The sequence below is a fragment of the Elephas maximus genome, chromosome 20 (assembly GCF_024166365.1).
Source record: "Elephas maximus indicus isolate mEleMax1 chromosome 20, mEleMax1 primary haplotype, whole genome shotgun sequence".
In the NCBI taxonomy this organism is placed as follows: domain Eukaryota; kingdom Metazoa; phylum Chordata; class Mammalia; order Proboscidea; family Elephantidae; genus Elephas; species Elephas maximus.
The window spans coordinates 58,875,100-58,889,014 of record NC_064838.1 but is presented as its reverse complement, the minus strand read 5'-3'; the positions used below and the strand labels follow the sequence as shown (position 1 = coordinate 58,889,014).

The 13,915-nt window shown below is 43.0% G+C and overlaps 1 protein-coding gene across 4 annotated transcripts in view; it reads right to left on the bottom strand.

The window, feature by feature from the left end:
* Nucleotides 1–13,915, bottom strand: part of CACNA2D3 (calcium voltage-gated channel auxiliary subunit alpha2delta 3) — a 1,053,043-nt gene that overhangs the window by 576,732 nt on the left and 462,396 nt on the right. For all 4 annotated transcript variants that reach the window (XM_049863210.1, XM_049863213.1, XM_049863211.1 and 1 more), the window contains exon 6: nt 1,645–1,776. In XM_049863210.1, the coding sequence (XP_049719167.1) occupies nt 1,645–1,776 (132 nt within the window). The remainder of the gene's footprint in view (nt 1–1,644; nt 1,777–13,915) is intronic.

The window sequence follows — 13,915 nt, the reverse complement described above, 5'->3', positions numbered from 1 at the left end:
CAGATCATCTGTTATCGCTACTTATGGATGCAAAAACCAGTCACTGTTGAGTTGATACCAACTCATGGTGACTCCATGCCTCAGAGTAGAACTGTGTTCTGCAGGGTTTTCAATAGCTGATTTTTCTCAAAAGTAGACTGCCAGCCCTTTCTTCTGAGGCACCTCCGGCAGACTCGAAACTCCAATCTTTCAGTTAGCAGCCGAGTACTTTAACTATTTACACCACCCAGGGATTCCAACTTATCTATCCACCCTCATTCAACTGTCATGTGGTAAGATGGTATGACGTCCTCCTGGGTTCCTAAGTGGACCAGCATTCCCACCTGGGCTCCTGAGTGGACCGGCGTTCCCACCTGGGCTCCTGAGTGGACCGGCGTTCCCACCTGGGCTCCTGAGTGGACCGGCGTTCCCACCTGGGCTCCTGAGTGGACCGGCGTTCCCACCTGGGCTCCTGAGTGGACCGGCGTTCCCACCATGCTTTAATTTAAGTAACATCTGAAGTGAATGTGACTTGCTCTCTGCTGATTGTACCAAGGCAGATTACAACTTGGTTACGCTGTTTATTATAATGTTATCTTTAATAGGATGCTTATTGTTTAAGTTTCTGTTAGCTCGAGGAGGAACTGCGTGTGCCTTGCTGAACACCGCTCTTGGGAAATGTCGAATAATCTGGCAAAGCAGACACCCGGGCAGGCAAGTCTCGGGGGACAGATGCTGTGTACAGGGCAAACAGCTCCTCAAGGCGGAGGCTGGCAGTCTCTGTGCCTTGAAGTGGGAAGACATCAGGTGCCTTGTCTTGCTTAATGAAAACATAAAAGGCTCCACTTAATTGCTCCAAGATTAGGCAGGGAGTTTTTTCCTTTAGGTTGAGCTTTTAATTTCTACAGCTGTGATGCTGGCACAATTGCAGCCCCGAGTCCCGTTTTCACAACTTGTAAGCAAAATTAAAATTTCCCTTTTTAATTAAAATTCAAACCAAGCCAGAATTGAAATCCCGTTGCAACGCAGAGGCCCGGGAAGGTCCCAGAAGGAACACCTGTTCCAAAGGCATGACGGACAAACTAACAAATGTGTCTGCTTGGGGTGCTAGCAGGGGCCCATTACAAAGTGGTCACTGCCATCAGTGGTTTGGGCTGGTTCATCCTCTTCCCCGAGGTGAGCCAGCGCTGGGGTGCAGAAAGCCAAGTTCAAATGCCCGATTTCTTACATGTTTTGGGCAGAAGTTAATTCTGCACCGCTACGGCTTGCTCCTTTTTCCTAACAAGAATGGTAGTAGTAGTAACAGTTACACCACCAAACTCTTGTCCATAAGGATTAATCACGGCGCATTTCATACCCAATTCCCCTCTCGGTCATGGCTGTCTGAATTTCTCTGTTGAGTCAGATGGTGAAGCTGCACGCAGGTCCGGAGAGGAGGAGCGCTGTGATCAATGGCGATATCTACCATGGTCGGGGGTGTTTAAGGCTACGAGGGGGTGTGCAGGCACCATATTGCCATCCCTGTCCTATGCTCTGCCGACAAGTTTGAACTTACTCTTTCATTTTCTTCTAAGAGCAAGGAGGAAAATGCTAACACTGAACCAGAAAGAAAAATATCACAGGACCATTAAGCTGAATAATAATTGTCAACGCAGGGGTACTTACCTGGGTACTGCCTGAAAAAGCCCTTTGCGCTTCCAAAGTACTGCCATATGAGAGAGGGGTCTCGGTCAAAGTTATCTACGAAAACTTTGTTCAGGGATTCGGACCAGTAAACACCATTGACAATTGCTGGGTCTGAAAGAAATAAAATAAAAAGAGGAGTGTTACAAAGCAAAGTGAAATAAAACCTGCCAAGAGGCTGGCATCCCACATAGCTGGCAGGTATCAGCAGGTGGTCCATCTTGCGGGAGGCTGTGAAGAAAGTTGTAATCCCTCAAACAGGTTAGTTCCTGGGAATTCCAGACTCCAGGGCCTCCCCATCCTGCCCCATCCCTCCAAGCCACCTGGGAGTCTCTACTGATACCTCCCTATCTGAAAAGCACCTCCCTTTATTTGTAATTTCCAATCCTGCATACCCTATAGCTCTTGAGAAAGCAAAAGGAGACCTTCCTGGCATTATTTTCTCACTTTTCCTCTTGCCTGAGACCAAGCTAAGGATTAAAAACCACATACTCTCCTTTAACTACCACCCGTCTGTGCCTTTATGCTGTTATAATGTCGGAAACTATGCCACCAGAATTTCAAATACCAACAGGGGTATCCATGGTGGACAGGTTTCAGCAGAGCTTCTAGTCTCAGACAAACTAGGAAGAAAGGCCTGGCTATCTACTTCTGAAAGTTAGTCAATGAAAATCCTATGGATCAGAACAGAATATCGTCTAATATAGTGCTGGAAGATGCGTCCCCTAGGTTGGAAGGCATTCAAAATACACAGTGGCCACAAGAATGGACTTGAGCATACCAACACTCACGAAGATGGCACAGGACAAGGAAACTTGTGTTGTGTTGTGCACGGGGCTGCCACGAGTCGGAGTCGACTATACAAGAAAATAACAACACTCGTCCTTAAAAACAAAAAAAAAAGCTTCCTCTCACCACACTCATCTCAGCCAACACAGCCCCAGCACCAATCTTCTCCATCCCCAGTTGAGAAGCTTTTAAAATAAATTGGAATTACATCACTCTCTCTCCATGTCTTCTGTTCAGCTGAGTGTAAGTCCACGAGGGCAGAGGCCAGTTCTTACTGGCTTTTTGCTGTAACCTCTGTGACCAGCATGTGGCAGAAACTCCTAACGTTTTCAAAGAAGGATGGAGCCATGGATAGATGGATGTAAGGATAACTGAAACAAAGCGCTGATCTCTAGATACCAGACAACTCTTTTACCCTGCAATCGCACGAGCAAATCTGCCCCTTTCTTCACCCTTGGCAACCAAAGACGGTCCATGCCTTCTGTCCATAGATAAGAGACAAGGGCAAAGGAAAAAGAGGAAAAATCAATATTTCTTACAAACTAGACCAAGCAAAGAGGCTCATGGAGGATGCTTTGTGAGAATCTACCCTGAATACCCTGTTTCAAAATCATGTCTCATTAAGTAGTGTTCTTTTTGTATATATAATATTTTACTGGGTTTTTGGTGAAAGTTTACATAGCAAGTTAGGTTACCCTTTGACAATTTCTACACTAACTGACCAATGACATTAGTACATTTTATACATTGTGTCAACATTCTCTTTGTGTTCTGGTTATTCCATTTCCAGTACTCTGGACTCCCTACCCCCTTATCTTCTCATCTTTGCTCTGGATTAAATGTTGATCTTTCAGAATCATACAGATGTTTTTTAGTAAACCACCAATATAATGGGTAATGTCCTTTATTTTGTGTGTCATTCTGCTTTCCTATTAAAAGGTGACCCCGGGATGATTTTGGTTCAATGTTTGAAGAGCTTCTTAGGGAGTCCTCTCATCTCAGTGGCCCAATCTGGCCATTTTTATGAATTTGACTTTTGTTCTGCATTTTCCTCCATTCTAACCAGGATCACGTATTGTGGCCTCAGGCAGATTGGTCAGAGGTGGTAGCTGGGCACCATCTAGTTCTTCTGGTCTCAGAGTAGTTAAGGTCATGGCTCATGCAGGCTATCAGCTTTGTAGACTTGTTTCTTCTCTGTGATTTTGGTTACTTTCTTACTCTTCTGCTCCTGATGAGTAAGGACCAATAGTTGTATCTCAGATGGCCATTCACAGCCTTTTAAGACCCCAGACACTACTCACACTTCACTAGGATGTAGAACATGAACTTTGTGAGCTATATTATGCAAATTAGCTGAGTTGTCCCATGAGACTATGGTACTATGCTTTCAAATCTAGAAAATTATGATTATACATGAGAAACATCTATAGTATTGTCTTCAATGAATATATGTGCCTGCCTACATGTTTTTGAAATTAACATGTACATATCTATACTTCTGGAGCCCTGGTGGCATAGTGGTTAAGAGCTTGGCTGCTAACCAAAAGGTTAACAGTTCAAGTCTACCAGCTGCTCCCTGGAAACCCTATGGGGCAGTTCTACTCTGTCCTATAGGGCCACTAGAGTTGGAACTGACTAGGTGGCAACAGGTTTTTTGCTATAGATACTTTCACCTGTTCTCACAATTATAAGGATGGCACAGGACTGAGCAGTGTTTTGTTCTGTTGTACACAGGGTCACTGTGAGTCAGAACACCAACTCAACGGCACCTAACAACATCTGTTCTCACATACGTGTACATCTCTACCTGCCTGTGTATGTATGTGCCTATACCCATCCTTATGTGACCCTAGACTCATTTTTTGTTCTTTATTGGATTTGTTGACCTCTTAAACATGTCAGATTCCTTGGTATAGGCATTCTTTTCTCATGAGTGTTTCTCAGTGCCATCATTTACTTTGGTCATGCGTGCTCACTATACCCATGTTTGGTGCCACTTTTCCCATCACCGAAAGTAACAAGTATTTACAATCTAGAGCATGCTTCTCCATCCCTCCCTTCTCCTCCTGGTAGCCCTCATTTAACACTGGCTTCTTTATATATGTCTATACTTGTCTTCTTATAAAAGAGAGGTCATACAATATTCATCCTTATGTGTACTCGACTTATTTCACTTAGCATCACGCCTTCCAGGTCCATCCACACTATGTTTCACTTTTCCTTATGGTTGTGTAGTATTCCATTGTATGTATGAACTACATTTTGCTTATCAATTCATTCGTGTTGAGTACTTCAGTTCTTTTCACTTTTTTGCTATTGTGAAGAAAGCTGCAATGAACATAGAAGTGCATATTATCTGTTCATGTCACTACTTTTAGATCTTTAGGTTATATCCCTAGGAGTGGGATTGCTGGATCAAACGATAGTTTCATTTCTAGGTTTTGAAGGAAGCACGACATCATTTTCTACAGTGGTTGTACCATTTTATCTTCCATCAGCAACGGATAAGGGTTCCAATCTCCCTAATCCTCATCAACACTTGTTGTTGTTGTCTATTTTTTTTTTTTTACCAATGCCATTTCAGCCTGGGTGAGATGGTATCATAACGTAGTTTTGATTTGCATCCCTCTAATGGCTAAAAAAAAAAAAAAAAATTTTTTTTTTTTTTTTTAATGGCTGATGATCTGTCAGCACCTTTTCATGTGTTTGTTAGCTGATTACGTGTCTTTTTTGGTAAAGGTTCTGTTCATCTCCTTTGCCCATTTTATAAGTGGGTTGTTTGTCTTTTTGTTGAGTTTTTCATTCTCTATAAATTTTAGAGGTTTGACCTTTATCCGATATGTCATTTCTGAAGATTTTTTCCCAGTCTGGAGGTTTTCTTTTTACTCCTTTGGTGAGTATGTTTTTATGAGCTCCCATTTATCTATTTTGTAGTAGTACTCTTTTGTAGGAGGGTGAGGTAATTGTCAAGTTCGATAAGGGTGAGAATGAGAATACGATGAGCATATGAATAATCAGGAAGAAGAGGAAGTATATTTACTGAGTCCTTCCGGTGGGCAGGCATCTTGCTGTGTTTCTCTTCTGTGATCCCTGTAACAGCCCGCCCAGGCAGGTCCCATTGGTAACCTCCATTCTACAGAAATGGAAACCACAGCAAAGGAAGGTTAGATGTTTTCAGAAGAGCATCAACTAGTAAGTGGTAGAGGCTCTGGTTCTTGGTTTCCTTACTTGTAAAACACTGTGGTTGACAGCTGCCAAGTTGGTCCCCAACTCACGACAACCCCACGCACAAGGGAACAAAATCCTGCCCAGTCCTGACCATCCCCGTGATCAGTTATGACCCAGTCCTGACCATCCCCGTGATCAGTTGTGATCCAGTCCTGACCATCCCCGTGATCAGTTGTGACCCAGTCCTGACCATCCCCGTGATCAGTTGTGACCCACAGGGTTTTCACTGGCTGATTTTCAGAAGGAGATCACCAGGCCTTTCTTCCTAACTGCCTTAGTCTGGAAACTCCACTGAAACCTGCTCAGCGTCATAGCAACATGCAAGCCTCCACGTACAGATGGGTGGTGGCTGCACACGTGGTACACTGGCCAGGAATAAAACCTGAGTCTCCTGCTTAGAAGGTGAAAATTGTACCACTGAACTATCATCACTGCCCCACTGTCAAATAGGGACAACATCCACCTTAGAAGGCTGTTTGCAAGGTTAAAGGACTCAACGGAAAAGGGCTAATGATAAAAAGCATTCACAAAGCCATCAGTGGTGTATCCCATTAGCCCTGAGTACAGCATCCTCACTAGATGTTCCGTGTAGGACACTGAGTCAAAGCAATCCCACTGTAACATCCTTATTCCAATGATGCCTCAATACCACACAGACAGGAAGGATGAGAACAGTTTCTGTCACTCCAGTCCTTAAATCCCATAACACTATGAACGTTCATGTAAATTAGGCAGACTGAAAAAGAAACTCGCTATTGACACCAGTGCCCCTGACTCCTCCTCCACAGCGGCCTGCCTTCATGATGATCATCTAGAGAGCTCGTATGCGGACGCCACACAATGGCACCAGATCCCGGTGACAGACACAGCATCTTTCCTTATTTTCTTACCTCGGGCCCGCTTCATTCTTCAGATCACTTAATTGGAATCAATAGGCAATTAAGATTCTGACTCCAGCTCAAGGGTAAATGCTCTAACTCTTATAAACGCCAATAAACCACACCATAGGCGATATACATCATAGGCTAGAAGGGTGAAAATGACCGACTCAACCTTTTACCACAAAGTAATTCTGAGCAAGAGTTTATCCTCCCAACCCTGGAATACCCGTTGTCCTCAAGTCGAATTCTGACTTGCAGTGGCTCAACAGGATAGAGCAGAAGAACTGCCCCATAGGGTTTCCAAGGCTGTAAATCTTTGCAGAAGCACACTGTCACATCTTTCTCTCACAGAGCTACTGCTGGTGGATTCAAACCGCTGACGTTTTGGTTAGCAGTGGACTCCTTAACCAGTACACCACCAGGGCTACTAATCCTGGAAAATGGAGCCCTCTATTGTTCCTGTCCAAGCTTGATAATAATTACTGTGACTCACTCCTTGCTACAAAAGCTACTTATAATTAATCCACACAGATGCAAATACAGTAACAACATTGAAAAATCCTTGATTCTTGTTTCCTCCATCAATAGCCTCTCTTATATCAGAGTCATATAAAAACCTTCCGTGATTAGAAGCAAAAATTCCACCTCACTATCTCACTGTCTCAACAGGTTAAGTAAGGAATCAAGCAAATACCAGTTAGACAATTCTTTTTTCTCAACTGTGGTTTCTTTGGTACAATAAAGCCATCCATGCCTCTGGGTGTTCCCAGAAACTTAACAATTACACCCTGCAGACTGTAAGCACCTTCAGAAATGCAGAGAATTCAGTGCTCTAAGGATCAGGTCACCCTTTTCATGTGGACATCAAATACTGCTCCAAAACTATGCTTCATCAAGAAAAGGGGCTTCGATTTTCCTAGGTCATGGTGAACCAGGGGAAGGGGAATCACTAAAAGCTATGGTCTAGTTGAAATGGGTGCTAGGCAACACACACCCATTTGATCAAATATTTGAAGTAACACTGCCCCAGCCCCGTAAAATGATCACAGCATATTGATTTCACAAGCCTGCTTAGAAAGAAATTTTAATGGAAGGGAAAATCTTAAATTGCCTTCCACTGTTATAATCCTCTAAAAGAAAAAACAAGAAAATGGCGACATTACTAAATGAGGCCATGATCTGTGTACTAAGGTAAGGACACTTAAGTTAAAAATGGTTTTTCCAACATTAGTAACAGAGTGGAAATGAAGTAACCCAAAGGGCCAGTGCTGCCTATCCCTATGTATCTGGGACATCATACCCCTCCCAAGGTCTAATGAGGAGACAGTAAATGTCATATTGGGGTGCAGATCAGTACTCCAGCCTAATAAAAAAAAAAAAAATGCCTAATAAGGAGATAGCAAATGTCACGTTGGGGTGAGGACCAGTATTTTAGCCAAATGAGATGGCAAATGTCATGTTGGGGTGAGGACCCGTACTCCAGCCTAATGAGATAGCAAATGTCACACTGGGAAGTGGACCAGTACTCCAGCCTAATGAGGAGATGGCAAATATTACATTGGGGAGTAGAACAGCACACCAGCCTGAAGCTCCCCCTACAAAATCTGGGCAGATCTGCTTTCTTATTATGGTCACTAGTGAAAATAGCAGCATCCTTGCCAAAAGTAGGCTTACCCTTTTTCTTATTTGTGTTTTGTTTCAACAATTATTTAAAAGCCCCCTTTGCCATCTATATATACAATGCACTTCCAATCCAAATTCCAACATTTTTAATGTGATGGAGAAACAAATCACCAGCTTCATATGGAAGGGAAAGAAGCCCTGGATAAGTAAAGCATTACTGAAAAAGAAGAACAAAGTGGGAGGCCTCACTCTACTTGATTTTAGAACATATTATACAGCCACAGTAGTCAAAACACCCTGGTACTGGTACAACAACAGATACATAGACCAATGGAACAGAATTGAGAACCCAGATATAAACCCATCCCCATATAAGCAGTTGATATTTGACAAAGGCCCAGTGTCAGTAAATTGGGCAAAAGATATGAACACGCACTTCACTAAAGAAGATACTCAGGCTCCTAACAGATACATGAGGAAATGCTCTTGATCATTAGCCATTAGAGAAATGCAAATTAAAACTACGATGAGATTTCATCTCACTCCAACAAGGCTGGCATTAGTCCAAAAAACACAAAATAATAAATGTTGGAGAGGATGTGGAGAGATTGGAACACTTACACACTGCTAGTGGGAATGTAAAATGGTACAACCACTTTGGAAATCAATCTGGCATTTCCTTAAAAAGCTAGAAATAGAACTACCATACCACTGCCGTCGAGTTGATTCCATACAACCCAGAAATCCCACTCCTCGGAATATACCCTAGGGAAATAAGAGCCTTTTACACAAACAGATATATGCACACCCATGTTTACTGCAGCACTGTTTACAATAGCAAAAAGCTGGAAGCAACCAAGATGTCGATAAACAGATGAATGGATAAATTATGGTATATTCACACAATGGAGTACTACACATCGATAAAGAACAGTGAGGAATCTGTGAAACATTTTATAACATGGAGGAACCTGGAAGGCATTATGCTGAGTGAAATTAGTCAGATGCAAAAGGACAAATATTGTATAAGACAACTATTATAAGATCTTGAGAAATGGTTTAAACTGAGAAGAACACATTCTTTTGTGGTTACGAAAGAGGGGAGGGAGGGAGGCTGGGAGAGGGTTATTTACTGATTAGATAGTAGATAATAACTACTTTAGATGAAGGAAAGGACAACACTCAATACAGGGGAGGTCAGCACAACTGGACTGGACCAAAAGCAAAGAAGTTTCCTGAATAAACTTTTTTTTTTTTTGATGATCAGCGGAGCAGGGGCGGGGGTTTGGCGACTATGGCTTCAGGGGACATCTAAATCAACTGGCAAAATAAATTCTATTAAGAAAACATTCTGCATCCCACTTTGAAGTGTGGCGTCTGGGGTCTTAAACGCTAGCAAGCAGCCATCTAAGATGCATCAATGAGTCTCAACCCACCTGGATCAAAGGAGAATGAAGAACACCAAGGTCACAGGGTAATTATGAGCCCAAGAGACAGAAAGGGCTACATGAACTAGAGACTACATCATCCTGAGAACAGAAGAACTAGATGGTGCCTGGCCACAGCCGATGACTGCCCTGACAGGGAGTACAACAGAGAACCCCTGAGGGAGCAGGAGATCAGTGGGATGCAGACCCCAAATTCTCAGAAAAAGACCAGACTTAATGGTCTGACTGAGACTAGAGGAATCCTGGCGGTCATGGTCCCCAAACCTTCTGTTGGCCCAGGACAGGAACCATTCCCGAACACTACTCATCAGACATGGAAGGGACTGGACAATGCGTTGGAGAGAGATGCTGATGAAGAGTGCGCTACTTGTATCAGGTGGACACTTGAGACTGTGTTGGCATCTCCTGTCTGGAGGGGAGATAGGAGGGTAGAGAGGGTTAGAAACTGGCAAAATTGTCACGAAAGGATAGACTGGAAGGGCTGACTCATTAGGGAGAGAGCAAGTGGGAGTATGGAGTAAGGTATATATAAGCTTATATGTGACAGACTGACTTGATTTGTAAACTTTCACCTAAAGCACAATAAAAATTATTAAAAAAAAAATTATTTAGTTCTGGCTTTTCAGGAGTCATGGTCCCCAAACCTTCTGTTGGCCCAGGACAGGAACCATTCCCGAAGCCAATTCATCAGACATGGATTCGACTGGACAATGGGTTGGAGAGAGATGCTGATGAGGAGTGAGCTACTTGCATCAGGTGGACACTTGAGACTGTGTTGGCATCTTCTGTCTGGAGGGGAGATGGAAGGGTAAAGGGGGGTTAGAAACTGGCAAAACGGTCACGAATGGAGAGGCTGGAAGAGGGGAGTGGGCTGACTCATTAGGGGGAGAGTAAGTGGCAGTATGTAGTAAGGTGTATATAAGTTTACATGTGAGAGACTGACTTGATTTGTAAACTTTAACTTAAAGCACAAAAATTATTATAAAAGAAAACAAAAGCCCCCTTTGCTTTACTTAGGGCTTTTCAAGAGTCTTAGAATAATCTGATACTTGGCTTCCACCTCCGCCCCTAATCTTCTCAGAGGTTTAACACACTGCATTAATGTCCTAGGGCTAATGGAACAAATTACCACAAACTGGGTGGCTTAAAGCCACAGGAATTTATTCTCCTATTTTTTTTATAGTCCTGGAGGCGAGAAGTTCAAAATCAAGGTGTCCGCACGGTTGGTTCCTTCTGGAGGCTCTGAGGAATAGTCTGTTCCACACCTCTCTCCTACCTTCTGGAGGTTGCTGACAATTCTGACATTCCTTGGCTTGTGGCAGCATCACTCCAGTCTCTGCCTCCGTCTTCACATGGCCTTTCCCTGAGTGTCTCTGCGTCCAATCTCCCTCTCCTTTCTCTTATAAGGATACCCGTCATTGGATTTAGGGCCCACCATAAATTCAAGATGATCTCAATCTGAGATCTTTAACTTAATTATATCTGCACAGACCTTACTTCCAGGTAAGGTCACATTCACATGTACAGGAGGCTTAGAACTTAGACATATCCTTGTGGGGCCACCAAGCAGCCCACTACATGGACCTTTAATTATCCTATACAATATCCTTATTTCATGTTTTGTATGTCTTCTTTTTGAAGCCTGAGTTTAGCAAGTAAAGGCTTTTACCTGATGAAGGATGTTTTTAAAGGCCTCCTCCCTTCGTTATGGGAACGATTAAAGATCTTCATGTCTGTATTACATTTTTATGAGCTCACCATTCTTCCTGAGCTCTATCAAGGGGCCCTACCTACCTCTAATGCACTAAATTGGATTAAAATCATTTTCCTTAATGTCTACCCTATGTGTCAATGCCCAGCATCCTCTGCTCAGTTAAGTAAACTATGGGATGACCCGGTCATTTTCCCCAATGTTCCTGTCCATTCCATATCAACTTATTATTCAGGTTGGTCAATATTAAGTGCAGGAATATCAGCTCTGCATCCTGTGTCCTTTACCTTCTGAGAGATTAAACAACCTCTGATGCCAGCCAAGAATTTCTCAGATGTTCAGCTTTTAATCAAACAGGCCTCTAGCAGATGTTTGGAGAGTTAAGAGTCCCACAGCACCTCTGTGATAAATTCGTCATTTGTATGTGAAAAGCATCTCACACATTCCTGATCTCTCTTTGTAATATATCTTACAGCCCAACAACAAATCACTTTTGCAGTTGCCTTCTTTTATTTCCACCCAAATAACTGCTCTCACCTGGGCTCTGCCCTCAGGTTGGCATTCTGCTACATGGGGTCGCCCTGTCTTACAGATGGCTAACATTGTCTCCACAACCCCCACCCCTACACACACACTCACACACCTGTTCATTTTAGTTCTGTATCTTTGAATGAGGTGGCCTCTCCTATCATCCCATTGCAGTGCATCCTCCTGAGTCCTGCCTGAGATGATTAGCCCCTTGGGTTCAAATAAATTCAGGACACAAAGCACTTAGCGCAGTAATTAGCATATACTAAATGTTCCATCCACCACCGCTTTGTCAGTTTGTTGTATTGTGGTGGCCTGCATATTGCTATGATGCTGGAAACTACGCCACGATATTTCAAATACCAGTAGGGTCAACCCATGGTGAACAGGTTTCAGTGAAGTTTCCAGACTACAATGGACTAGGAAAAAAGTTTATTTACTTCTGAAAATTAGCCAATGAAAACTCTATACATCACAGCAAATATTGTCTGATATCATGCCAGAAGATAAGCTCCCTGGCTTGAAAGGCACTCAAAATACACAGTGGCGGCAACAATGGAATCTAGCATACTAATGATCATGAAGATGACACAAGACCAGGCAACATTTTGTTTTATTGTAGAGGGGGTTGCCATGAGTCAGAACCTGTCCAATGGCAACTAACAACAAATCTTCCATAAATATTAGCTGTTATTTACTCCATGCGTTAACAATGAAAACTAAGGTCCCAAGAAGAGCTCCCATCTTCCATCCCTGTTCTCTGCATTAAGAGTTGCTAGTCAACACCCTACTAGTGCAGCCTATGGCTCAGGCTCTGCAGTCAGAGTCCGGCGTTTGCTACCTGCTTGGCACTTGTTAGCTAATGACCTCAGGCCTATGACTTACCCACCCTAAGCTCCTGTGTCTTCATTTGTAAAAGGCACATGAGACTAACTCCCCCTCAAAGTCTGATGACATGGGCACGTGACATGTTTAGCAGAAGGGGGGCTCCATAAATGCCAGCAGTCCCCATCACTAGTCCAGCACTGTGAGTCCTGAGACTACCAGTAACCTCCAACTACCAGTAACCAGGTATGGTTTTACCTAAGCCTCTTCTTCTAATTATCAGGGCAAGGTACTATTGATGATTCTTCCATTCATTTATTCATTCAACCAATATTTATTAAGCACCTATTATATCAGGCATTCAGCAGCGAAATAGACAATGAGGCTGACACTTCAGTCTGAAGAGGAGAGAAACAACAGGCAACTGAACTAGAATTTCCAGCAGAAATAGGTGTGATGATGAAAACAGAAAGGGATAAGGAGTTACTGTTTGTAGGTGTGTTGCGGGGGGAAGATGTTACTTAAATTGGACAGTCAGAAATGACTTCACAAAAGATAAACATGAATTCTGAGGAGTCACCAACAAAAACATCTAGACCAGCAAGAGTCTTCCAGGCAGGGGGAACAGCAAGTCCAAAGGCCATGAGTTGGGAAGAAATCAGTATCCTGGGGAACAGCAAGGCAGCAAGTGTTGCTGGGGCCTAGAGGGCAGAGAGGAGAGGTATAACATGAGGCTGGAGAGGTGGGGAGGCCATGGGAAGGAGTTAGGATTTTCACAGACTGGCGAAGTTCTCTGCCAAGCGTATGTTTCCTGATAGACATACTCTGTCTTCCCCCCATAATAAGGCCCGTTACTCCTTTATTCATGGTTCTAAAATCAAATTTCTTTTCTTCTGAAATCTACAGCCAGAATCGATATTTCCTCTTTCTGAGACACATCCTTCAGGCAATCAGAATTTCTGTGGATGCCTTAGTACCTCAGTTCCCACTCCAGGACCTCAAAGTCATCTGATACACAGTTGATTTTTTAATTTTTTCCATTAGCAAAACTATATTAATTAAACTTGCCATTTTCACCACAAAATATGGGTCCATTTCTAGAGAATCTTGGTGCACTTGACCAATTTATAGGCTAATAAAAAATTACAGACAAACTACTCTTATCCAAAAAATATCGGTTGAGAGAACTGAGCTCAGAATCAGCAGGGTTACTGAGTATG